General features: G+C 36.1%; 1 protein-coding gene and 1 non-coding gene across 2 annotated transcripts; one reads left to right on the forward strand and one right to left on the reverse strand.

Annotated features, from left to right (window-relative positions):
- Positions 1 to 5,605: 5,605 nt before the first annotated feature.
- Positions 5,606 to 5,677, reverse strand: trnah-gug. The gene has a single exon. It is a non-coding gene; the product is annotated as a tRNA-His (tRNA).
- A 1,099-nt stretch (positions 5,678 to 6,776) lies between these two features.
- LOC109067563 (insulin-degrading enzyme-like) lies at positions 6,777 to 24,966 on the forward strand. The gene is given in 26 exon segments (XM_042769397.1): positions 6,777 to 7,032; positions 7,849 to 8,033; positions 9,428 to 9,635; positions 10,463 to 10,632; positions 12,385 to 12,507; positions 12,916 to 13,028; positions 13,347 to 13,509; positions 13,704 to 13,796; positions 13,880 to 13,971; positions 14,802 to 14,882; positions 15,281 to 15,350; positions 15,353 to 15,371; positions 17,066 to 17,168; positions 17,479 to 17,565; positions 17,633 to 17,748; positions 19,397 to 19,541; positions 19,786 to 19,896; positions 20,933 to 21,053; positions 21,135 to 21,226; positions 21,515 to 21,626; positions 22,519 to 22,686; positions 22,852 to 23,124; positions 23,210 to 23,271; positions 23,869 to 23,941; positions 24,038 to 24,105; positions 24,279 to 24,966. Coding segments are annotated over 26 exon segments (2,979 nt in total). The 5' UTR covers positions 6,777 to 6,997; the 3' UTR covers positions 24,375 to 24,966.
- Positions 24,967 to 26,715: the final 1,749 nt, after the last annotated feature.

Below are 26,715 nucleotides of genomic sequence, written 5' to 3' on the forward strand. Positions count from 1 at the left end.
ATTATGGTATTATTTTTCTGAGACAGAAAGACAGAAAGTGATCGCTGTTTACCCAGTGAAGGTCATTGACCGCATCCCAATTCACAAACTTAATGTGACACTTAGTAATATGTAAATGAAAGGTTTTACTTGTTACTAAACTCATTACTACTTAAATTTACTGACTTTTAGTCATAATGAAATGGCAATGTAACAATGTACACTGCCATTCAAAAGTGTGGGAGTTAATTTTTTCTTAACTTTTAAATTTTTACCAAAAAATGTACATTTAAAATAAAAGCTGTTCTTTTGAATGTTCTATTCATTAAAGCATCTCAAAAAAAAAAAATATCACGGTTTCCATAGAAATATTAAGTAGAACAGCTGTTTTCAGCTTTTCAGCAACAATTATTTTACATTGCAATAATCTTTCAGAATATTACAGTTTTTACTGTATTTTAGATCAAATAAATGTGGCCTAGGTGAACATAAGAGACTTTTCCAAAAACATTTAAAAATCATACCGTCCACAAAACTTTTCAACAGTAGTGTAAATTTAAACTGAATATTCAAATAATAAATAAATAAATAACAGGCTATGGCTTGATTTTATTCATCAGTAATTGATCAGATCCCAAAAAGTGGGCAAATGAAGAGAGGACTTGAAAAGAAAGATATTTGGGGCCATGCATTTGGGATTATATGCAAATAGGGACGTAGGGTTTTATCTTCAAAAGAACCCAATAAGTAACTTAAAAAAGGTACATATGGTACCATACGTATATAAAGTGGCACATTCAGTGTTTTAAATCTCTTTTGAAATGAAGTTGGTTAACTTAACTGTTACCTGTTAGCAGCTGCTTGTTGAGGTTGGCTCTGTCCACAGAGAGGATGTACTACAACAGAAACAACAGCTATATGTTTAGGGACCATCCAGGTTAGAGTCAGTCAGCCAGGGGAATGACAAATTTAATCTCTGTTATGCATGTTCTGGATTATCTGGGATATTTTAAGACTGAAATGATGGATTTATGACAGCCATGGAGTTCAGTCGCCTCTGAAAGGCACTATAGCTTAGATGTCATAACTGTTTAAAAGCACCTTGACACACATTGTTTGCAGGAGTTGAGTGTGTTTTGTGAGGGGATTACATAGTATTAATAAACTAATAGTGTAAAAGCAGTTCTGTTTCTGTCCATCTGCTGATTTCCAGTAAACATAATCCCCGCAAACCTCACGAGGGACGAAATGAACACACAAACTGGGCCAGAGAGACCTCAGCTTTCATCTCAGCTGTTTTTAAGGGCTTTTTGTAGCAAAGACAACATGAAACAGTGTTTCACAGCCCTTTTCCAGGCTGGGATATATTTCTGAGTGAAACAGGATATTTGTGTCAGTGGTTCTTAACAGTTTTGCTTCAGGACCAAAATTTGGTATTGGACATAAACAATGTTTTGTACAACAGTGAATAATATGATGACCCAGGCTCAAAAATGCAAATGTATTAAGATGCAAAATTATTCAAATCATATACCTCTTACTTTTTTTATATAAATTTTCATAAATTTTAATGATATTATGATGACCTGCCCAAAATGAAAATGTATTAATATGCAAAATGATTCAAATTATATACTGCTTTTTTAAATTTTAAATGTGTAAATAAATCATATATATATATATATATATATATATATATATATATATATATATATATATATATAATATATATATATATATATATATATATATAATATATATATATATATCTATATATATATATTCATTTTATATATTTTATATATTTTATATATATATAATGAAATAATTACTATTTTATAAGCTTTTTAATAATTTCAATGATATTCTGATGACATACACAGACCCTAAAAATTCACAATTATTAATATGCTAAATTATTCAAATGATTTACCTATAACTTTTTTCATTAGTTTTTATTTATAATATCAATAAAAATGATAATAATATTTTTTTTCATAACAATCTGTCCATGCTGCTTTACATTCAGATGAATTTCTGCCAAACTACTGTGGTCTTATTTATTCCTCATTTATAATAATTAGAAAGGTGTAGATGTGACAGGAAACAGAATGTGCTGATTTCTCATAAAAAGAAAGAAAAAGCCTACGCCAAAGTCCTAATTGCCTTTAGAGACTGTCTACAAGAAAAAAACAGATATGACTGTGGGAACAATATATTTACACAATGCTATACAGTTCAAAAGTTTGGGGTCAGTAATGTTCTCTTATGCTTACCAAGGTAGCATTTATTTGATCAAAACAGTGATATTGTTAAATAATACTGCAATTTAAAATATCTGAACTCTATATCAATGTATTTTCATATGTAATTTATTCCTGTGATGCAAAGCTGAATTTTCAGCATCATTACTCCAATCTTCAGTGTCACATGATCCTTCAGAAATAATTCTAATATACTGATTTGCAGCTTAAGTAATATTTATTATTGTTGTTGTTGACAACATATTGCTGCTTAATATTTTTGTGCAAACTATGATACATTTTTTCAGGATTCTTTCAGGAATAAAAGGTTCAAAAGAACAGTATTTATTAGAAAAATACATTTTGTAAAAGTCTTTACTGTCACTTTTAATTAAGTCAATACATCCTTGCTGAATAAAAGATAAAATAGAATAATATTGTTTACATATAATAGTATATATTAAGTCATTGAAGTACAATACTTGGAACTAAAGCCAGAAGGCATTGAAAAAAATGATAAAAATGTGGTTGAAGCCCCTTAACAAAACGCTAGACTTAACCCTAAAATCTAATCTGGGAATGATCTGGGTTGATGGGAATGTTGTTGCAGGACCAACAAAGGATGGTGATCCAGGCAGATGTCCTACTTGGTTAAATCTTATTACGTATTTTAAATACAAGGGCTCACAGCAGCTCCATCCATCACCTCATGCCTCTAAAGTTTCAGACTGACTGTCACACGCTATCAGATATGAAAAATCGTGTTAACTCAGGGTTGAGTTCATATGGCATTCCTGATCTGGCATTCCTGGCTCTGTCGAGCTGAAAAGTTGCACAAGTGTAAAATAACCAAATCACAGAGACACAGGATACTTCCTAAAATGACTCTTAGTTTGACCATTTATGTACTGAGTGTATGTAAATGACCTAATTTCACATAATGACCTAATGTCACACTTCCTCATAGTACTTTCAACACTTCGCTCAGTGGAAAAGCCTGAGACAGCTCAGCCATCACCAAATTCATGAGTCGTTATAAAAAATACTGTACACAATTGCAAGCTAGTATTGCTTCTATCAATCTTGATAGAAAAATGTTAAATAATGAACCCAGCTCCAGGGGGGTTGTCTGTTTAATAAGTGTGCTATACTGTAAGCTGCTGCATGATCAAAGCATCTGCTAATGGCTGCTTACTACTTATTTAAAAACACTGTGCTATGCATTATTAATTAAAGTGAAAAGTGCCTAGAGTCTTAGAAAATGTTGAATATGATGGCTTCTGCAACTATAAGCAGCTCCTTTATAAAGAAGACACAAATGTATGTAAAATCAGAATAAATTAACCCTACAACCACTTAACGGTGTGTGAAACTTCCACAAGAAACACAGGTAAATGACTAAAACCACCTTATCCTTCATTCCCACATATTTCAAGGCCAGACGCCCCCCATGGGACAGAGTCAAGTTGATGCTTCGACCCTTCACGACTTTTGTCTGCCGAATATCTAACAAAATAAAAGTTTAAATGAAGAAGTTAGGAATGCATTTGAAGTTAAGATTACATTTGAAACCCTACATCTGTACAAAAATGAGACTGCGGTGGTCTATAATTGTCTAAAAGATTATAAGTGTGCTTAAAGATTTTGCTGTATGAGGTATGAATAATAAAAGTGGAGATATAACTGGGAAGCAGAATGACAGCCTTAAAGTAAAATCTCGATTAAAGGGGTCATATGATGCAATTTGAATTTTTTCCTTTCTCCTTGGAGTGTTACAAGCTTTTGGTGCATAAAGAAGATCTGTAAAGTTGCAAAAACTAAAGTCTCAAACCCAAAGAGATCCAAGTGGCATGGACAAGTCAAGACTTGTCTCCTAAAATGCCTCGTTTGAACACGCCCCCACATGTCTACATCACTGTGTGAGAAGATTTGCATAACGCCGCCCAAATGTTCATGCAAAGAAAGAAGGTGAAACTTTCTGTAGTATTGTTGCTGCCACTGCCGCCATGTCATGGAGATGCTGTGTGTTTCGTTGTGAAAGCGAATCTACTTTTATTTGGCCTTCCAAAAGAGAACACATCTAGAAATCAGTGGTTAAGTTATTTACAACACTGTTCTAGAACAGTTCAACCCAAATTTTCAGATGTGTCCGGCGCATTTTATGGAGGCTGAGGACTGTTTCCTGAGAGAGTAGCATACAATACGGTGTCTGTTTCTATAAAGTGGAGCAATTCCAACTTTGCAAGGACAGTCTGACGCTTCTGACTCAAGCAAGTTTTCATATTTAAAGAATTTGCCATTGATGATTTAAAAGCGAGTTTTGAGCAGTGTAGAGTAGCGCTTTTTGTTGGTCTTTTCTCTGATCACAAATGCAGACATGGTTTTATGTTTACGCAGCATGATACGCAACAAAAAGACAGTATAAGTCAGTATAATCAGTAATTATGTCCCCACTGGATGCAGCAAATGGCTCGTTTGTAATCAGAGCACACCTCACTTTTCAGAACGATGAGCTTTGTAAAAATCAACACACTTTTTGAACCTCACATAAACACATTCCAATACACAAAATAATGTTCTTTTTAGCAATGTCATATGACCCCTTTAATGAGTTAATTATCACTCCTGACTAAATGTGTTTTAAAATTTCTTTCTTTCTTTCTTTCTTTCGCTCTCTCTCTTTTTTTGGTCAGACATTAGGGGGAAATAAATTCAATTGCGACATTATTTTGGGGTAGGTTTTTGGTAAATGTAGTCATTTTAAAAGCATTATCTATTGATTCTACAGCTTATTTTACATATGATCTGTATATATTCATATTAATTTAAAATAAATGCTTTAATATAATTGTTAAACTAAAATGGCTTGTGTGTAATGGATTAATAAGTATATAAATCATATATAAATCACATAAAATAATTCTAAGTAATTATCATTAAAGCCAGACAATTTACTTTAAAAAAAAATTTAAATAAATATTTATTTAATTAATTAAAATATTTATTTATTTATTTTACTATATAGTGACCTTTAATTTGGAGGAAGAGATACTGGGGGAGTGATTTTTGCTCACATATGACTGGTCCAATTTCAGTTTGAGATCTCTTTACCCAGAACAAAACCTGTGTATAAATGTAAGGTTCACATTCTTAACAATTGTAATATCACCACCTAGTGGAAGCGAATAAAACTACATGGATTCGTGTTTGACGTCACTTGGAACGCAGGCATCCACAGCGTAATAGGTCAACTTTCAGATGGGTCAGTCTTTTTAATCGGTCATGACTAGGTGAGATTTATTTTAGTCACCGTTGTGATTCGGCAATATTTAAGTACTCGGTTTACGTAATAACAAATTCGGGAATCTACCGCATAAAAAATCTGCCGTGACCCGGATTCGAACCGGGGTTGCTGCGGCCACAACGCAGAGTACTAACCACTATACGATCACGGCGAGCCACCTACAGGACGAGCGCGTGGAGGAAAAATCATAGGGATGATTGTTAAACCAGCCACATAAACTGTGTTTTAGAGTTTCTCTTAAAATCTTAAGGCTTTCACAGACCATACTGATAAACAGCTGTTGTCGCAACTTATTTTTATATTGTAAAACAATAGTAGTGTAAGTTCACCACTAATTCAGCACTGAGACAGTTGTCCTTTTCTGTTTTAATACACTTTAAAATATAATTAATTGTAGTTTTCAGAGTCACCTGATCCTTCAGAAATCATTCCGATATGCTGACTGATTTATAATCAATGTTGAAAACATTTGTGCTGCTTAATATTTTTTTTGGAACCTGTAATACTTTTTCAGGATTCTTTGATGAACAAAATGTACAGCATTTATTCAAAATATAAATATTTTCTAACAACACAAGTCTTTGCTTTCACTTTATAACAATTTAACACATCCTTGCTGAATAAAAGTATTATTTTCTTACTTTTATACTGACCCCAAACTTTTAAACTGTAGTGTATATTGTTACAAAAGAATTCTACTTTAAATAAATGCTGTTCTTTTTAACTTTTTATTCGTCAAAGAATCCTGAAAAAAGTATTACAGGTTCCGTGTGTGTGTTAAAATGTCAGTAACAGCAGTCAGAAAGACCTGCTTTTAATGTAGTTTTTCTTTTGTGTTCATTTCATTTTTCGAATATAAGCGTTCTGTGATTCAAATTATGATCAATGAAAGAAATTGTGACCAGTTATAGAACATAAAACACATCCCTTTTACATATTAGTTTTAACCTAAAATCTTGATGTTTTCATCATGTCTACCCTATTACAAAAGAATAAACAAATAACGGATTAGATTAATAAGAGAGAGAGAGAGAGAGAGAGAGAGAGAGAGAAAGAGAGAGAGCGAGCGAGCTGGACGCTTAAATCAGGGGTGTCTCTTTAAATCATCAACATGCTCGCCACTAAACCCGGATGTGGGTGTGGTCTGTTTCGTAACGTCAATCGTCAGCAAGGCGTGATTAAGCAATTCCAACTGCTTCAGGGAAACAAATGGGTATTTTAAACATTTCTGATATCAATACATGTTCAACATATATGTATACACACACATATATATAATGGTTAATATATCATGTTAATTGTACGTTAATGAACGGCACGTAATAGGCTTGCGGCTGATCTGAGGTGGATTGGTTTTGTCTGTAGAAATCATGGCGCCCTGACGTCTTCGGCGGAGTTTTGTTATCGAGTACTGAAGTATGCAGAAATGTGTTAGCCGGTTGACCTTTACAGCGAGTTATCTTCCGATTTAATGATATTTTCCACAGTTTTCATTCGAACTACTAGGTAAGTGTCGAATATATGCTTTGTGATTTCGTTCGTTAAGCGTTGGCCCGCTACGCTGTCGTCGAGCGCGATAGCTTTAGCTTATGACAGAATATTATACGTTTCAACATTTTTATTTATTTATTTTAATTATGAAAATGTTTAAGTCACTTGAGTTTCTTGTTGATTTTTATATAACACAACAGTAAGTCAGTTTAAACTTAAAGCCGCACGGAAACGATGGAAGCCGACTGGACTGTGTGAACTAGACTAAACTTGGACTTAAACTAAATATACATAAACATAACTAAATCACTTACACTTAAACTAAACCAGTGTACTAAACTTAAGCTCAATTAAAGTCCTCAACGTACTCTTAAACGAAACCGTTTAAATGAACACGTCAACCAAAAACACTAAAATTTAGCTTAAACTGTAATTTAAGACTAAACTTGCACTCGAACTAAACCACTAATCTAACGTTAGTTGATTGAACTTAATTTTCAAATAAACTAATGGACACCTAAAGTACTACCAGTTAGGCTAAGGTAATAACCCTTTAAACTAAACTAGCTAAACTAATCCTAAAGGACGAAATTTTCATTTAAACTAAATTAATTGACTTAAGCCTGATTTTAATTAAAGGGTCACATTTAAATTGTTTTAATTCGATTGTGCGTGGTTTTTTTTGACTGTATTTTTGTTTGGGGCTTGTGTTTGCCCTTTTAAATTCCTCTTCAGGGGAAGTTATTCTTAAAGAGTTAGTTTGATGATGCCTGATCTCTTACATTTATGCATTTTAGCTCTTAACTTTGTCTTTTTTTTTTTTTTCTCCAGACTTGTCTCCACTCTGTCCTTTAGAATGAGTGATCCGGCTGTAAAGAGGGTGGTGAGTGATATCATTCGCTCTCCAGAAGACAAACGGGAGTATCGAGGACTTGAGTTCACAAATGGGCTGAAAGCCATTCTCATCAGTGACCCCACCACTGACAAATCATCAGCTGCGCTGGATGTCCACATAGGTAAACAGGAAGAGTGTTTGCTCCATTTTTCACATATTTCTCCACTTATTGTTTTGCTCTCCCTTCTATTTCAATGCAGGCTATTTATTACTAACCTGCAGGACATCTTCGTCTCAAGTATTCATTATTGGCCATCAATAACTGCGTTTTAACTGAATTGATTGGGTTGCCTCTGTCTGTCTATCTATAGCTTTCCACTTCACAAAAAGCAACTTTTAATAGTCCAGACCTTGGCAGCTGCCCTTGTCCTGGTTTTATGTCTGAATAATTTTGTTTCTGAACAGACCACTCTGCTCAAGTCTTTGAAGGCTTCCTTGTGTCACTTTGAATATTTTCAGCCCTTTATTTAAGAAAATAAAAGTGTAACTTTAAACAATTGATTTGAATTACAGCTGGATCGTCACAGACTTATGAGTGGACTTAACCGATGCCAGGAAGTTCAGCTTTCAGCAATCAAATCACTTTAAAAAGCAAGAGTGTTTAAAGAACTGTCCATTGAATGAAATGCTGAAATGTGTACGAAGAGATGTACATTAGATAGAAAAATGTGTCATTGATTTTTTTTTTTTTTTTTTTAAACTCACTTATTACGTTTTAAAAGCGCTTTTTGATAATAAGGCCAGAATCACATTTGAATGCATTGAGGTCATGTATGTATGTTTTCTTTTGCTAGGCTTTGTTCATGCATTTTCATTCCGAAAGGACCAAAGGACTAGCTTAACAAATGGTTTTAATCATTTAGACAATGACACAATGCTCTCAGTGGTCCTTAATGAAAAATAAGCAGAATTTGGTTAAATCGTTCATAAATCAGTTTTTGAAAATTGCTGCATTTATTTCAATGTAACAATGTTTTACAGGGAATTTGTGCAAATTCATTCACCTTGTGTTGCATTCATTTTCAACAGAGTTTGAGTTGAAATACTGTTTTGCTGTAAGTGATTCTAGTGTAAATTGTCCTATTGAATTGAGTAACGATGTTTTGCAAACAACTTACACATTTGTGTTCATGCATATTTTATTTTCATCCATTGTATTTTATTACTGTTCAGGTTACAAACTAAATGGATTTGAATTGAATTAGTGCTGGCTGTCTGAACAATGCCTAAAGACTTGGAAACCTACCTGTCTGACTGGCTAGTATATTATGGTACAGCTGGTTGTCTTAAGTGTTTTAATGCCTTTAATACTGTAGTTCACCTTTATACAGACCTTTTTGTAACTATGGATTTAAGCATGGGGTTTTTGAATATGTCTGAACCTGTTGTCATCCAGTGAAGTCAGCTCGATTTACAAGTTTATCAAGCACTCTTTTTGTGTCATAGTTCAAACAAATGGTATTTCTTGCACTTCTTAATCTCCTCCTTTTCTCTTCTTTTCTTACTATCCTGCAGGTTCTTTGTCAGATCCCGACAACATTTCAGGATTGGCCCACTTCTGTGAGCACATGCTGTTTCTAGGCACTGAGAAGTACCCCAAAGAGAATGAGTACAGTCAGTTTTTGAGTGAGCACGCCGGCAGCTCTAATGCCTTCACCAGTGGAGAGCACACCAATTACTATTTTGATGTATCCCATGAGCATCTACAAGGAGCTTTGGACAGGTAAATGAATCCAAAAAAAGAGCAATTGGTGAATTATTAAAGGGCAATCTGGAATGCTGCTCTGTTTTAGATGCTGAAGAGGTGAGAAGGTGAACCAGGTTTAGACCTTCAGGTGTCACGATGCCTTTCGGTGTGGAGTTACATGTCCAGGAGGAATCGGGTTGCTGGGGTATAGAGAGGAGAGTTCCCCCAGAGCCCATCTGCCCCTGTGACCCAGAACACCACCTGCTTATTGAAACATTTGAATGATTCATGATTAATCTCCAAAAACTTGTTCTTGACTCAGAATTTGGCAAACATATCAGTGGACACTTTAGAAAGCACTTTGTACGTGTTTGACAGGTAGGAATGTGAAGGATACATTTTGAGGGTGTGGAGAAAGATGAGGCAATCCGACACAAGCATTGGATTCATATGAGCTTTGATGCATCTAAAACTCAAGGGTTTTTTTTTTTCTAGTTTGTAGGTGCACTTAAGCTTGCCATTGGTCCATTTTAATGCCAGACTCGCCAGATTATAGTGGGATTATGGCAAACCTTAAAGGCTGTGACTTTGTTGTATTAATTTTATTTGAAACGTATATCCCCCCCCCCCCCCCCTTGCATATTTATTATAAACAGTGCAGATCACCATGTCACTTGCTGCAGTGTTAGTCACTGTGTACATTTATTTGCATGGCAGTTGCCATTTATGTTTTTAATTTCAGGTTTTATTGCTACAAATGTCTTACATTTGTATACATACAGCTGTAGGCTAACATTTGATTGTTCAAACAGACTTAATCTAAATAGTGCATTAAATGTTGTTTGACTGACTTTGTCTCGTAGATTTGCCCAGTTCTTCCTCTGTCCGCTGTTTGACGAGAGCTGTAAGGACCGAGAGGTGAACGCAGTTGATTCAGAACATGAGAAGAACCTCATGAATGACGCATGGCGGCTTTTTCAGTTGGAGAAAGCCACTGGGAACCCCAAACATCCTTTTAGCAAGTTTGGCACTGGTATGGAAATGCTTCATGCTTGATTTAATCCCTTTCATGTATATACTGTCGCATCATCTATGTTTGAAGACCTAAGATTTGATGTGAAACATGCCTTTTCCCCATCACAGGGTACCGTAATTGTCTATACTTCATTTTCAGTGAAGGACAATGGAAAGATAGAGGATAATGTCTAGATCAATTTAGCCTAATCTTCTCTGAGGAGATTTATTGTGCCCATAATAGTCAGATGGTGGCAGCCTTGAGTTATATAATGCTTGCTTACTTTTAAAAAAAAAAAAAAAAAAGAAAGAAAAAAAAAAGTGGCATGTTCTGTCTTTATCCTCATGCTAACCAGCACCATTTAGACAATAACTGTTCATTCAATTGATGAAATTAATGCTGTCAAACAAATGTTTATTGGAACTACATCAGCCTTTCTTTATAAAGTTTAATTTAAGGTTTAGCTTATACCTATTGAGTGCAAAATACAACTATTGATGTAAGACAAATTTCAGTCCGCAAAAATGCTGTCCAACAGATTTATGTTAAAGTGTTTTGCAGCAAAAGGTAATTTTCTTAATTTTTGTTTGCATTACGGAATGTCACTTTTGCTATCTGTTTGCATTTGTTTTTTTAATGCACAATCCTTAATCAGTGGATTAATGTGCTTCATAATTCATAATAAATTCATAAGAGCAGACGGGTAACACAAGCCGCGTTTACTCGGCTGGTACTCGGTGTGTTTCCACCACAGGAACCAGGATCTAAATAAAGTTCCGGGTAAAAAAAATGCCCCTCAGAAAGTCAATTTATCTATATGTTAAAATGAAAATAAAAAGAGGGAATTGATATAATATTTCATTTCATTGTAATGGCTGTATATATACACACTTCCCTGAACTTCATTTCTGCGGCTGTTATTATGTTTAAATGAAAACGAAAGTAGGCAGTGGTATTTGATATCCTACTTCGTTTTATTGTAAGTACACAGTGAGGATAATTGCAGTAGCCAAGGCGAGCTGACTGACGTTATAAAGTACGCTGCTGTTTGCAGAATTACCGGATTTGCGTCGTCCAGTCCGCGGGAGATCACACTCCCGAGTCAAACTCGCAAAGTCCGAACTATTAAGGATGCAAGTCTGAAATTTGCGTACTTTGTATTGAGAAATGCGTGCAGACCTTCGTCACCAGACTATTTGCCTAATCTTCATGATACTTTAGACCACGGTGGAAACGCAGAAAATAACAGGTCTTGGGGGGAAATAGTTCCTGGGGAAAAAAGGTTATTGGTACAGTTGTTCTGGGTAATTTGGGTGGAAACGTGGCAACACTGATCTGACAAAACTCAACAAACATGTTTGTTGCCATTTGTCTGTGTCTGTCAGTGCAGTGTGAATTGACCTTAATTAAATACCATCTACCACTCATATAATGGTACAGCAACAGTTTAAAGATAAAAAAAAAAGCCCTAATGATGTCTTTGGGCCACTTTATCAAAACAGTCACCCTCAGATCTTGGATGAATTCACATGGCCACGCTCCAAAGCCAACATAGGTTCACTTTCTTCATCACTCTTTGAGTCTGTAGGCAGGTCTGTAGCTGTAGGCGAAGCTTGTGTAAATTTAAAGTTGTCTTCATCTTTTGGTGCAAATTGTCAAGTGCCTATTGACTGTCCTGTATATTCTTATCAGTGCTGGACTGGTGGTTTTACACTAATTTATTTGTGGTTTGTGAACTTTTTTAAATTTTTTTTTTTTTTGGTCTCTTTGGCAATAAGTTAACCCTTGAGACAAGACCATCTAAACAGGGCATCGATATCCGTGAGGAGCTGCTCAAGTTTCACTCCACCTACTATTCCTCCAACTTGATGGGATTTTGTGTGCTGGGCAGAGGTCAGTCATTTGCCACATAACCAACCTTAAATCGATTTCTTAAATTTGCACTTGCTAGTGGATGAAGAACATTTCCTCTTGTAAATCTCTTGTAAATAAATATTCACATTCACTCTGTTTAATAAAAAAAATAATAATAATCCAAAAATCTGAAACAAACAGCTTCAGATTTGTGTACGTAAATGTAGCTGACAGTAAACGCAGTGATCTGTGAACTCCATTCAAGGCACGGCAGATTTTTCACTTCGGTCTCAGTCTGACACTGAATCTTTCATGAGATCTGCCTTGTTCTTTGTCATTCTGATGAATGAATCATAATTTGTTTTTGCACAGACTAGTATGTATTAAGAAGGGTGCAGAGATTAAGTTTTCAGTTGAAGTTTAACATTTTGTCTCACGGTTTTTCAGAGTCGCTGGATGATTTGACATCAATGGTGGTGAAGCTTTTTGGAGAGGTTGAGAACAAGAATGTCCCTCTCCCAGAATTCCCATCACACCCTTTCCAGGAGGAACACCTGAGGGTGAGATCTAAACCTCAGTCATGCACCCTTCACCCTAAACCTGCTTCTTGTTGGAGACCTCTAACAGAAATTCTTCATCAGAACTGACCTTTTAATATTATACACTACCGTTTTTACTATCAAGTTGATGCATTTTTGCTGACTAAAAGTATTACTTTTTTTTTATTTTTATAAATCTTACTGAACCCAAACAGTTGTGTATGGTTAATGTACTATGAGTTTGTGAATGGATAATTCTACTGCATTAAATCCATGTTTGTAGTACATAATTTCCTTTTCTTTTAAGGAATGTTCTCAATTTTTCTTTCTTCCCTGCAGCAATTTTATAAAGTCGTACCTATCAAGGACATTAGAAACTTGTATGTGACCTTCCCAATCCCAGACCTGCAGAAGTACTACAAATCAAATCCAGGTCATTATCTGGGCCATCTGATCGGACATGAGGGTCCAGGGAGTCTTTTGTCTGAGCTCAAAGCTAAAGGTGAGAGAGTTTGTCAGGGAAGGTAGCTTTTTCTTTGAGTGTCCGAATGATAAAGTGTGCAAAAAATTAAAGAGAATTTGCCAGTAAGACATCAAATTAGCATTTGACTGGTAAAATGGCTTGGTTACATACATTTTAGATCTCAGCTATGCATTGTGTCCATGGATTCATGGCTGCACTGTGTCTCTCCTCAGGATGGGTAAACACGCTAGTCGGAGGCCAGAAAGAAGGAGCCAGGGGATTCATGTTCTTCATTATTAATGTGGATTTGACAGAAGAGGGGCTGTGTAAGGACCTTGAGTGTTTTTGTGTGTTTTTGTGCTGGTCGGTGTGTTTCTGATGGCTTGAGTTGTATTTCTTGTGTATCTAGTGCATGTCGAGGATATCATCTTCCACATGTTCCAGTATATTCAGAAGCTGCGGACAGAGGGCCCTCAAGAGTGGGTCTTTCAGGAGTGTAAGGTATGAACATGCTTGTTAAAGTAGAGTCCTGCAGTGCAAAGAGTGTGGAAAGATTTATGAGTTCCAGTCATAGAAATGGAATTTACTGTGTAAACACTACACTTTTCAGGGCTCTAGACTTACTTTTTGCACTGGTGCGCCTAAAAGTTAGAAGCACCCAAATTTTCGACCGCATCGCATTTACCAATTTACGCATTTCCCTCGAACGGCTGGTCGCACCAGTGCGACCTCTGTTTTTTTTTTTTCTGTTCGCACCATTGAGAAATTAGGTCACATGTGCGACCAAATTGGACCAAATTTAGATCATTAAATCCAAATTAGAGCTTTACACTTAATCAAATCATGAAATGGACTTGTGTTTGTGTATATTAAAACAGGAAAAGACTATTTAAATATGAAGTGTGTCTTCAATACAACCCACTTCTTAAAGTTACAATAGCAGTAAGACAAATGCAGTTTATTGAAACATTATTTTCAAAGGATTATCACATAATTATTTGTTTGTTATTTAACTGTAAACATCTGTTGTAAAGCACATTTTGCCAAATAATTAAATAAAATTTGTTTGCATTTCTTTTATGCATTCTATTTGAACAGTTTGAAAGGCAGCCTAGAAAAAATTTAACTGAAAAAAAGAATTTGGGAAAAAGATCAAATTGATTTCATAGGGCCCTTTTAAGGACTGGTTTACCCAGTAATTAAAATTCATTATGTGCTTTTATCTTGTTTCAAACCTCTATGACAAACACCAGGTGAATTTTCATTCAGTGCTACTGACAATGACACTTGGTGGTTAGGACATCACTGATTTGTCAATTTTGTTTTGGCAGGATTTGAACACTGTGGCTTTCAGATTTAAGGATAAGGAACGTCCTCGTGGCTACACGTCTAAAGTGGCTGGACTACTGCATGTAGGTGTCTCTCATGAAAGTCTTTAAAAGGTTGTCACCATGGTTACAGTTGCTCGTGTCATCAGGGTGCTGCTCTGTATTTTGTCAGGAGATCATAACCAGTGTTTCATTTGAATTATTTTGTGTTTGTGTACCGCTTACAGCAGTATACTGCATTCTGTCTATTTCAAAAATAGTGTTTGGAATAATATGCATCAATAAACCAATCAAACAGTATTGTGTAACTTTGGAAATGTAAGGTTGAGTGCATTATATTATAGGTTGCAGTACCCAGTGATTAATAAGTATAGATTTATAATTCTATAAATTGAAACATTTAAAATCATTCAAAAGCTATAAAAATATCAGATTTTGTTTTGGAGCAAAAAATCTATAATGGCCATTTCTCTGTGTGTCAGTACTATCCGCTGGAGGAAGTCTTGGCTGCAGAATACTTGCTGGAGGAGTTCAGGCCAGACTTGATCGAGATGTGAGACCAGAGAATGTCAGGTGAGCACAGTGGTCTTTCAGTACTATCCGCTGGTAGGGCTGGACAATCTTGGCTGCAGATCACTAAAGCTGCTGGAGGAGTTCCGTCAGTTTTCAAATGCCAGGGAGTTCCTGATCGTAGATGGGTACGCAATATCGATAATAATCTGCGACCAGTACAGAATGTCGTAGGTTGAGTGAACACACTGGTTTTGTAACATATACACACTTTTATGTGCATAACATGTAAAAGAAAGCAGTGGTATTTGGGGTCCATTCGAATCACTAATCACAAATATAACATGTAAAAGAAAGCAGTGGTATTTGGGGTCCATTCGAATCACTAATCCCAAATATTAAACTGAAACACTTGTGGTGTTTTACCCATGATGAAAATGTTGTGGATAGATCAGAAAGATGTTTAGTGTCCCCTCAGGTTGAGATTAGTTTAACACAAACGTCCAGCCATTGGCTGCTCTCTTCAAAGACCTACTGAAGGTGCTTCATATTTGAACCTGTGCAAAACAAATATCAGTTTCTTTAATGTATTGCTCCTCAGGCCCAAACTGGACTCAGGTTGCTTATTCTTTTTATCTGTTTTTGAAGTGTTTTTTGAAACTGGATCTTCTTGCTGTGTTTGAAAGACTCCCACTTCAGATTCTCACCAATGTGACGGAGGCTTTCAAATTCAATTTCCTTTCCAGCTTTAAAAGAGCATTTTGTCTCTGTTTGAACCGTATCTCAACCCTTACCATTGCTTCTCTCATGTTGTTTTTGGGATGGAAGAACTTGTAGGGTTGCTGTATTTTATTTTGTCTTATTATTTCCAAACTATTCTGATCAAGATAAAGACTTTGACTTCAGATCTGGTGATTTGCTGCTTGTCAGACCTCTTCTTGTGTGATTGGCTACACCACTGACCTTGCTAAAAGCACTGCAACTCTAGATGACCGAAGTCTCACATAGCCACTATCTGTGAAAATCTGATCTAGCCTATTCTGCCCAAGAACTGCCAACTTAGACAGCTGGAGACGATCTGTACCATATTTAAAATTAACAAGCACAGTTGTTGTGACATTTAGCAGTGGGTTTATCAGAATTCAAAATGACTTTTGAGTGTTCATGAACATTGCCAAATCCACCAACTAGGTCTTCCTCATGAGTGCACCTTTTAGAAGCCCAGTTCCTTGTAAACAATATTTGTTTTCCAGTAGAATTTAATAAAACAGCTCAGCTCAGTTTAATAACAGCTCTATCCTGCAGGTAACCTTGTGTGATTGCCAGATTTAGCACTTGCCGTTTTTGTGCGCACTAAGCATCAGGTGGTGAAACTGCTTTATCCTGCAGGTAACCTTGTGTGATTTGGACTAATTCTAGAAGGAGTGTTCAGGTTTTTAGACAGAACCTATTCTGGGCTCTTACGTAATTGATAAGTCCAGAATAGCACGTCATTGTTGCAAAAGTTCTCTATTGATCAGAATGGTCTAAATTTGTCCAGAAATAATGCATTGATCTAAAGCCCTGCACAGCAGATTGATAAGCTCCGGGAAACTCGAACCTTTGACTGATGTAATGACCATAATTCCCAATCTATTAACTGCAGCAAAATTGCATGGCCCATTTTCCCAGAAAGAGTTGTGAGAAATGGACGTGTCATGCTGGGTCTGATGCAATGATCTTACAATTCTTTTGGCTTCACTTTTTTTTTCTTTAAGGGTTGCTGTCGTCTCCAAATCATTTGAAGGACAGACGGACCGGACTGAAGAGTGGTACGGCACACAGTATAAACAGGAAGCCATTACTGATGAGGCTATTAAGGTGAGACACATTTGATTTCATCAGATGTTTGATTTCGTTTGTTCTTTTCTGTTTCAAGTACACATACAAACCTTATCTTCATTTTCATTCAGAATTTTGACTAGTGGTGAATGGTCTGGATGGGTAACTAAAAAGGTTGTAGGGGCGATCCATGTATTATGAGCACTGTATGTTTGATCAAAGGGGACTGGCTAAGCTGTGAAATACACAGGTCAGCTTGATTTTGTAAAAACGTTAAACTCTACTCTTGGAGACTGTAATTGCCATCATTTGGGGGAGAAAATTAATTGTTTCCTCCTTTTTGTTTCAGAAATGGCAAAATGCAGACCTCAATGGAAAGTTCAAACTGCCAATGAAGAATGAATTCATTCCAACAAAAGATCCCCCATCTGTCCCCATTTGATAAAGGTCCTCTAAATAGAGTACTTAGAGTATCCCCCATCTGAATACTAAAAGTCCAAAACACTTTGATAAAGGTTTTTTTTTTTTTTTTTAAGGATACAGCGATGAGCAAAGTTTGGTTCAAACAGGATGACAAGTTTTTCCTACCTAAGGCTTGTTTAAACTTTGAGTTTTTCAGGTAGGTTCAGCATAAAAACTGTACATACTAGTGATTGTATACATACATGTATTTTGCATAATAGTAACAATTATTAGTGGTAGGGTACTAACTGTTTGCAAAATCAATTCTATAATTATTAAAATTAATATATATATATATATATATATATACAGGTCCTTCTCAAAAAATTAGCATATTGAAGTTCATATTTCCATAATGTAATGATTTAAACTTTCATTTTTTTTTTTTTTTCAGGTCTTTTTTATTGTTTTAATACTGATGATTTTGGCATACGTGAAAACCCAAAGTTTTTCTCAAAAAATTAGCATATTTCATCGACCAATAAAAGGATACAAAAAAAGTCAACCTTTTTATGTTCAGTCATGCACTCAATACTTGGTCGGGAATCCTTTTGCAAAATGACTGCTTCAATGCGGCGTGGCATTTAACTGCTGAGGTGTTTATGGAGGCCCAGGATGCTTCGATAGCGGCCTTAGTTTGTTGGGTCTTGCAGGGGGTTCAGGTTTGGCAGCATAAAAACCATGGTCAGTAAACCATTTACCAGTGGTATTGGCACTGTGAGCAGGTGCCAGGTCGTGCTGAAAAACAAAATACATAAAGCTTTTCAGCAGATGGAAGCATGTGATTGTGGACCCACACCAGCAGCTGATGGCACCCCAGACCATCACTGACTGTGGGTATTTGTATTTTGGCATTTCCTTCTCCCCAGTCTTCCTAGATCTGGCACCTTGATTTCTGAATGACATGCAAAATTTGCTTTCATCCAAAAAAAGTACTTTGGACCACTGAGCAACAGTCCAGGGCTGCTTCTCTGTAGCCCAGGTCAGGCGCTTCTGCTGCTGTTTCTGGTTCAAAAGCACACGCCTGTGCACGGTGGCTCTGGATGTTTTCTGACTCAGTCCACTGCTTTCCGCAGGTCCCCCAATCCTGGAAATCTGGATCGGTCCTTCTCCACAATCTTCCTCAGGGTCCCCGGTCACCTCTTCTCGTTGTGCAGCGTCGTTTTTTTGCCACACTTTTTCCTTCCCACAGACTTCCCACTGAAATACAGCACTCTGGGAACAGCCTATTCGTTCAAAAAACCCTCTCACTTGAGGGTGTCATGATGGCCTTCTGGGTTAACCTCTTATAGTAATGAACCAGGCTATTTTAAAAAAGCCTCAGGAATCTTTTGCAGGTGTTTAGAGTTAATAGTTGATATATATAGCTCGTTTAGAGAACCTTTTCATGATATGATTGAGATAGGAATTTTGTTTCACCTGAAAATGTTAGTATTATAACAATAAAAGACCTGAAATTCAGTTGTGTGCAATGAATCTAAAATGCTTTAATTTTTAGGTTTTGGAAAGATTTTTTTTTTCACAATATGCAGCATTTTGATGCAGTGTATTTTATCTGCACCTGACCCATAAAAAATTAATCATTTATCATCAGTACACCAAATAATCTAAATATAAAGATATTTAAAAAAAAAATCAAACATTAGTAATTAAATTAATCACTATTGAAATAGTATTTTTTTTTATCCTCTTAAATTCCCTTTTAACTACTCTAAACCATTAAGAAACTACAGTTACATTTTTCAGAGATCAACCCTTCGTACTGAAGTTAGTGACCGGATTTATCACTTGCCTTCTTTCCACAGCCCGTTTGCGTACGTGGACCCGTTGCACTGTAACATGGCGTATTTGTACCTTGAGCTGCTCAAGGATTCCCTGAATGAGTATGCATATGCAGCTGAGCTAGCCGGACTGAACTATGACCTTCAGAATACCGTCTATGGGATGTATGTAAGTATGCTAATATCCAATGCCTCTGTTTCCCAACATGCCGCTCCTATGAGGAGGACAGTCCAGTTTCACACACAAACGAATGTCTGCCAGTGGTTGCTGTCCTTGTGATAGTAACTCCAAATGTAGCTTTGTTTGTGGCCTTTGCTCAGTTAAAAACTCTTCTCCTTCCTTCAGTGTTGTATTTTTCCCCCATATGTACAAGTAGTCTCATAAATATTCAATGTGTCTTTGTGTGTGTCAGCTGTCAGTCAAGGGTTATAATGACAAACAACACATCTTGCTGAAGAAGATCATTGAGAAAATGGCCACGTTTCAGATCGATGAGAAGCGCTTTGATATCATTAAGGAAGCGGTAAGACACACACATACACAAACACTCTTTAATATACTTTTACAGTAACAGATGACAATTATTGTCACAAATCTATGCTCACAGGAATCTCTGTAGATTTCCACTGTTCTCTTGTACTTTATTTATTTTAGCCAATTTGTGTTTTCTTCATAACACATTTCACCATGTTTTATACCCAAATCAAAATTAAAGTTTTTCCATTTAGGCAAAACTGAAAGTTTATTTAATAATCAAAATTTATTAATAAACATTCATAGCACTCCACTAAAAATGTTGTATGTTTAAATTGCACGAGGCAGCTTTTAAATCAACCTTTTAATAAAAAATGTTCTACTCCAAATTGTTTTTATGTAAAATAAAAAATGATTACATCCAGAGTTTGTTCTAACATACGTTAAATAATGAAAGGCTAGGCAAGTATAATGGTGTGTGTGCACACCAAAAGCGAATGTAATTATATTCGTGAGTAGATTACATACAATGTTAATGCAAAGATGCAAATTCGATCCGAATCAGGCGATTGCCTGCGAACACACAATATTTGCCTCAATCTTGTCTTCCACACAAACTAAAAATTGAAGCTCGAGTGGGAAATTTGCAGTGAAGAGCTAATTGACATTAAGGAGAGCATTAGAGTGTTTCTATTTGTGCAAGTGACGCGTAAAACATCCTGCTTGCAATCTAGAGTGAGTAACACGATGCAAATAACAAATTTAATGAATATCTAATAAGTACAGTTTTTTTTTTTTTTTTTTTTCTTCTCTGTAACTAATGAGCTATATACATTAAATGGCTTTCTTGAGGGAAATATAATGTTAAGAGACTTTGTTTACAAGCTGAATTTCTGCAGTTGAAACACTGAATTATTTTCTGATTGCTGAAGTTGATGCATCATTAGCAGAAATATCTGTGGATTCGTATGGGCCTGGTAGTCAGACATTTGGTGTTTTCTGAACCGTGTCCATAAGAAAATATGCTCTGTAACTGACCTATATTTAACTTGTGTGTGATTTTATTTATTTATTTATTTTTTCAGTACATGAGGTCTCTGAATAACTTCCGCGCTGAACAGCCTCACCAGCATGCCATGTATTACCTGCGGCTGCTCATGACTGAGGTGGCCTGGACCAAAGACGAGCTCAGAGATGCTCTGGATGGTGCGATGCTCTTTTATTGTTCTGTGAAAGCGAGCGCAGTGGTCTCCTGCATGTGTTCATGCTGTGACCTGTGTTTTTCAGATGTGACGTTACCTCGACTGAAGGCGTTCATACCGCAGCTGTTGTCACGGTTACACATTGAAACCCTGCTGCATGGCAACATCACCAAACAGGTTGGTATGAACAGCATTTTTCCTTGATGATGTACAGAAAAGGCAGGTGGGAAGCGAGATTTTCTCCACACAACATGAAAAAACTATTTAAAAAAAAAAAACAATTTACATTTATTTTTATCTTTAAGTTTTAATTGCTTTGTTCTTCTTTTTGTAAGTTGTAAATTCATTGAATTGGCTCACACATTGATGAAACGTGATGTAATGTTAGATTTTGCTTTCATGATCATGTTATGGTTAGTGATTTGAGCAGTGCGGTCTGTCTGACTGTCTGTCTGTTGTCTCCAGTCTGCTCTGGGCATGATGCAAATGTTGGAGGACACTCTCATTGAGCATGCTCACACTAAACCCCTACTACCGAGTCAGCTAATTCGGTACAGGGAAGTGCAGGTACCTGACGGTAAGTACTTAGCAACACAAACTTCCATGCAACATCTAAGATGGTCTCATCAAGCTTTTCTCAAATCTGAGCTCAGTATATACACAACCGTTCAAAAGTTTGGGGTTGGTAAGAAATTGTTAATGTAATTGAAAAACTGCTCACCATGGCTGCATTTATTTGATCAAAAATACAGTAAAAACAGTAATACTAACAGTAGAACAGTAGTAGTGAAACTACTACTATTTAAAATAGCCGTTTTCTATTTGAATATATTTTTAAATAATTCTAATACGTGATGCTTAAGAAACTTTTATTATAAATGGTGAAATCAGTTTCTCTGCTTTTTTTTTTTGTGGAATCCTTGATCAAATATTTTTTTCAGGATACTTTGAATAGAAAGTTCAAAAGAACACTATATATTTGAAATATACATTTTATGACATTTCTAAATGTAGATTGCGATCAATTTAATGCATCCTTGCTGAAAAAGTATTAATTTTACTGACCCCGCAATCATTTTGCCTATTCAACTTACTGACCGGACATATTTAACAAATGTTAATTTACAGGTTCTAATAGAAAAGTAATTAATATTGAAAGGTCCTTGAGAATTTTCAGTCTAAAACAAAATCTAAACTTTCAGTATAGTTTGAATTTTTTTTTTTTTTTTTTTTTTAATTCTGCATAGACCAGTATTTAAGTTTTAGATTATATTTAAGTTGTGTAGGTTTTTTAATATACATTGTATTGTACACTTTTCCATCAATACATCTTCATAGGATCAAAGAAATAAAGACTGGTATTAAACCTGAATCTGTGCTGTGTAATTTGAGGTCTATGATATCTGTGTTTGTTTTGTGTGTGTTTGTCATGGTTCTTGTGTTTAAGTCCAGTTCTCTGTGGTTATCAGGTGGCTGGTATGTTTACCAGCAGAGGAATGAGGTTCATAATAACTGTGGAATCGAGATTTACTATCAGACTGACATGCAGAACACCCATGAGAACATGCTGCTGGAGCTCTTCTGTCAGATTATCTCTGAGCCATGCTTCAACACGCTACGCACCAAAGAACAGCTGGGTAACACAAACTCTTATGAGAAATGCTCTCAGTTGTGTGTGGCAATACAGTTTTCTCTCTTTTTGTCTATCGATATGATGATTGGTAGTTCAGTTTAGGGACACAGACTCTTCCTGCTGCTCTTAAGAGCATCATTTATTTCTTGCTATGTGTCTGACCGTCCAGGTTACATAGTGTTCAGCGGGCCCCGCAGGGCTAATGGAGTGCAGGGTCTGCGTTTCATCATCCAGTCTGAAAAGGCTCCGCACTACCTGGAGTCTCGAGTGGAGGCCTTCCTCAAGAACATGGAGAAGAGTGTGGAGGAGATGGCGGAGGAAGCGTTTCAGAAACACATCCAGGCACTGGCCATTCGCCGTCTCGACAAACCCAAGAAGCTGGCAGCCGAATGCGCCAAGTACTGGGGAGAAATCATCTCCCAACAGTACAACTTCGACAGGGGTGAGAGTCACCGAAATGAACTCATATTAGCATCAAGTATCCAAAGTTTTAATGACATTGACTTTTTTTTTCTTGTCTGATCTAGATAATATCGAAGTGGCTTACCTGAAGACACTGGCAAAGGAACATATTATGCAGTTTTACAAGGTTGGTAATGATCTGAATACTTTGTCAGACACTGAAACAGATGCTGAGATTTGCATTTCCTGAAGAAAATGTCTATGATTGCAGCAAAATAATAATGTTAGGATTTTGGCTTTGGTTCTGTGTAAATGACATTTTTGTACCACACACATCTTTTCATGATGAATGAGAGTCTGTACACAATGTGCAACATTGTAAAAGCAGGTGCAATGAAAATAGACCAGTCACATTTCAGTATGCAAATGGATGCAAAAAGGGCCAATCTCAACGGCATTTGCAAATATTTCAGTGAGGCCATTGCTGTCAGTTATATGCTTAAACATTCAGATTTTCATAACTATATTACAAATATATGAAAAATGTAATATTATTAACTTATCATTATTAGTGTATTGTTATAAAACAAAGCACATTTAATACTAATATTGTTGACAAAATGTTTGAATTGAGTCTGTGTATATAAAGTAGTTTCTGAGTGCTTAATTTAAGTTAACTTTCAATAAAATGCAGCCCTTGCAAACACAAATCATTTATCTTCAGATCTCCAGAAATTTAATGCTTCTTGTCATGTGGTTCAATTGTCATGTCTGTTCTCTCCAGGACTTGTTGGCCATTGATGCCCCCAGAAGACACAAAGTGTCTGTGCATGTGCTGTCTAGAGAGATGGACTCCTGTAAGTACTTGCACAATAAGGTTGAAACATTTAGATTGGACTGACTGCAGTAGCAGCAGGGCAGATTCATTTACTTCTACCACGTGTTTCCTGTAGGTCCAGTGGTTGGAGAGTTTCCTGCTCAAAATGATGTCAATCTGGCTCCTGCCCCTTCACTTCCTCAGGTATTGCATAGATGCATATGTACAGTTGCAATATGCATTTCTGGATATGCAATACTGAATGGCCCCAAACTTTTGCACATTGTGGTGGTTAGTTTTGCATGGGCAAGGACTGCTTGCATTTTCTTTAAAATAAATAAATCACTCATTGTGTTGCTGTGTGTTGTTTGTTTCAGCCGTCACTGGTTCAGGATATGACTGAATTCAAAAGGAGTCTGCCGCTGTTCCCTCTCACCAAACCTCACATCAATTTCATGGCTGCCAAACTGTGACCAGCATCATGGGATTGATAGAGACGCCCAAATATGGAGCCAGTAACGTCGTTGTCTTTGTGTGAGTGTGTTTGTGTGTGTGTAAGCAGGCAGGGCCATGACGGTGCGCTTGCAGCATTTTTAGTTGTGCTCTGCGTCAGACATGCACACCTGATATCTCATAGATACTAAAAAAAAAAACATACAGTGTTTGTTTCACGTTGCTTCTGTCAGAAAATTTGAATCCCTATATAATATAGGAATCACTCGCTGGCCACGATCAGACTTTTTCATTGTTCGGTTTTATTTCATTTACACCACTGTTAAACAAAACCATGAGAAAGCGTTTGGAGAGGCTGTTGTGTAATTTTTCAAGATATGTCTCTCCTGAAATGAAATACTGGCCTTAATGTTTTTAATCAGTGATCAGGTTTTCTGGCACCCTTTTGAAAGTTTAATTTAAACGATTTGCTTTGAGTTGTTTTTAGTTTCTGTGCATGTTGGCAGAGTTTTATCTTTAAGGATAGTGTTGCAAATGCAAGGTGGTTTACTTGATGGACTTTGATTTTATTTGCAGTTGAAGAAATATCATAATAAACCATTTTTAATATCATTTGTTTAAGTTACTTTGTCCTTAAACAATTCATAATATACCTGAAACTCTGTTCATTTGACCTAAACTGTGTCATAACAGAAATACAGATTCCTCTCATGAAACATCAATTATGTAAATTGTTTGTGAAAACCATACACAATGTTTTAAGACCTTTGTTTGATTTGAATTTTAAGTTTGACACAATTGAATGCACCGCTGGTTTTTTGAATGAATACATTCGAGATGCAAAGTTCGATCTAACTCGCCCCTGTAATGATATCCACATGAACCACTTTCAGGAAGTTGAGAAACTGGCTCTGAAATCCCCTTGAACTGGGTTCGTTTTACTTCTGATGTCTTGACTTGTGATTATGCACTCCTCACAAGCAATAATATGACTTACAGGACCTATGACTAGTGTCTTAAACTCTATACTAGGTGTTTTTCTTCACACACTTTGAGCTTGATTCCGAGAAACAGATTAGACGAGAACTAGACTTGGTCTGTGCTCAGAAAACCCTCTTGTGACGTGTTTGAAGGCTGTAATTGACCTGCGCTGACACAGGAACATCGTGTCGGTCTGTAATCCATCTCAGGTGCGTGTTCCTCTTGTCTCGAGCCACGTCTTCACCATCACTTGTGTTTCTAGTGCTGAAATTTATTCTGGACTTACTCAGGTGTATCAAATCAACCATATGCTGCATTTTTTAGAAACTCTACGAGCATCCTATCACCTCCATCAAAATACAAATACTGCTTCATGCTCGGCAAAACAAAGTGTACAATCTGATATCAGCCTCTTAGATGAGTTTGGTTGTACCACGAAACGATGGCTATACTCCGGCATCTCACTGCATTGGTTTTGATTTGTATTTTTGAATTTAAAGGATTAGTTAAGAATAGTTCATCCAGAAATTTAAATGTAGTCATTTTATTGGTTCTCATGGCGTTTCAATCCTGTATTATATTTTCTTTCATGGAAAAAGAGGTTTGAGTTCTTTTCCATGCAATTAAAGTGACTGTCAAGCTTTAAAAAAACGGCATAAAAAACCATAAAAGTAGTTCTTATGAGTTGTGCCTTATATTTTAGATCTTTTGAAGTCATTTGATAGCGTCATTAATAAACTCTTCAAAATGGGTTTGTTATTGAAATAAAGCTGAAATAAATATTAAATAGGGGAAACTTTGGAAAAAAAGTCAAATATGAGTTTGCACTACAATTGGTTAAAAAGCAAAATCGAAAATATTGTAATAAAAATGGCAAAAGCAAACCAAAACCAAAATTTCTTTTAAAAATTGTAAAATTTAAAATGAAAACTGAAAATAAAAACAAAATATTATATAATAGTATGCACATAATACTCAAAGAACTCCTGCTTTGTGAGGAAGTTCAGTTCAAAATCTCAGCTGCTCTCAAATGTTTATTTTTTTTCATGATTTCATTGAAAGCTAAAGATGAAGAATGATGTCTGTTCATTACACATCTTTCAAATGGCTTCAGATTATTTGGATTGTGCAACCAGTCACATGGAAAATACTTTTTGGTGCTTTTTGAAGTTTAAAGGGATTATTTGAGCGCCAAATGAAAATTGTCATTTACTCACCCTCATGTGATTTCAGACCTGTAAAAGATTTCGAAGAACGCTGGAGTCCAAACTGCATTAGACCCAACTGACTTTTAATGTGTGGACAAAAAACAGTTGGAACGAAATGAAGGAGAGTTAATGATGCAAGTGTTTTATTTTTGTGTTAACTATCATTTATTTG

The sequence above is a fragment of the Cyprinus carpio genome, chromosome A13, assembly GCF_018340385.1.
Source record: "Cyprinus carpio isolate SPL01 chromosome A13, ASM1834038v1, whole genome shotgun sequence".
NCBI lineage: Eukaryota > Metazoa > Chordata > Actinopteri > Cypriniformes > Cyprinidae > Cyprinus > Cyprinus carpio.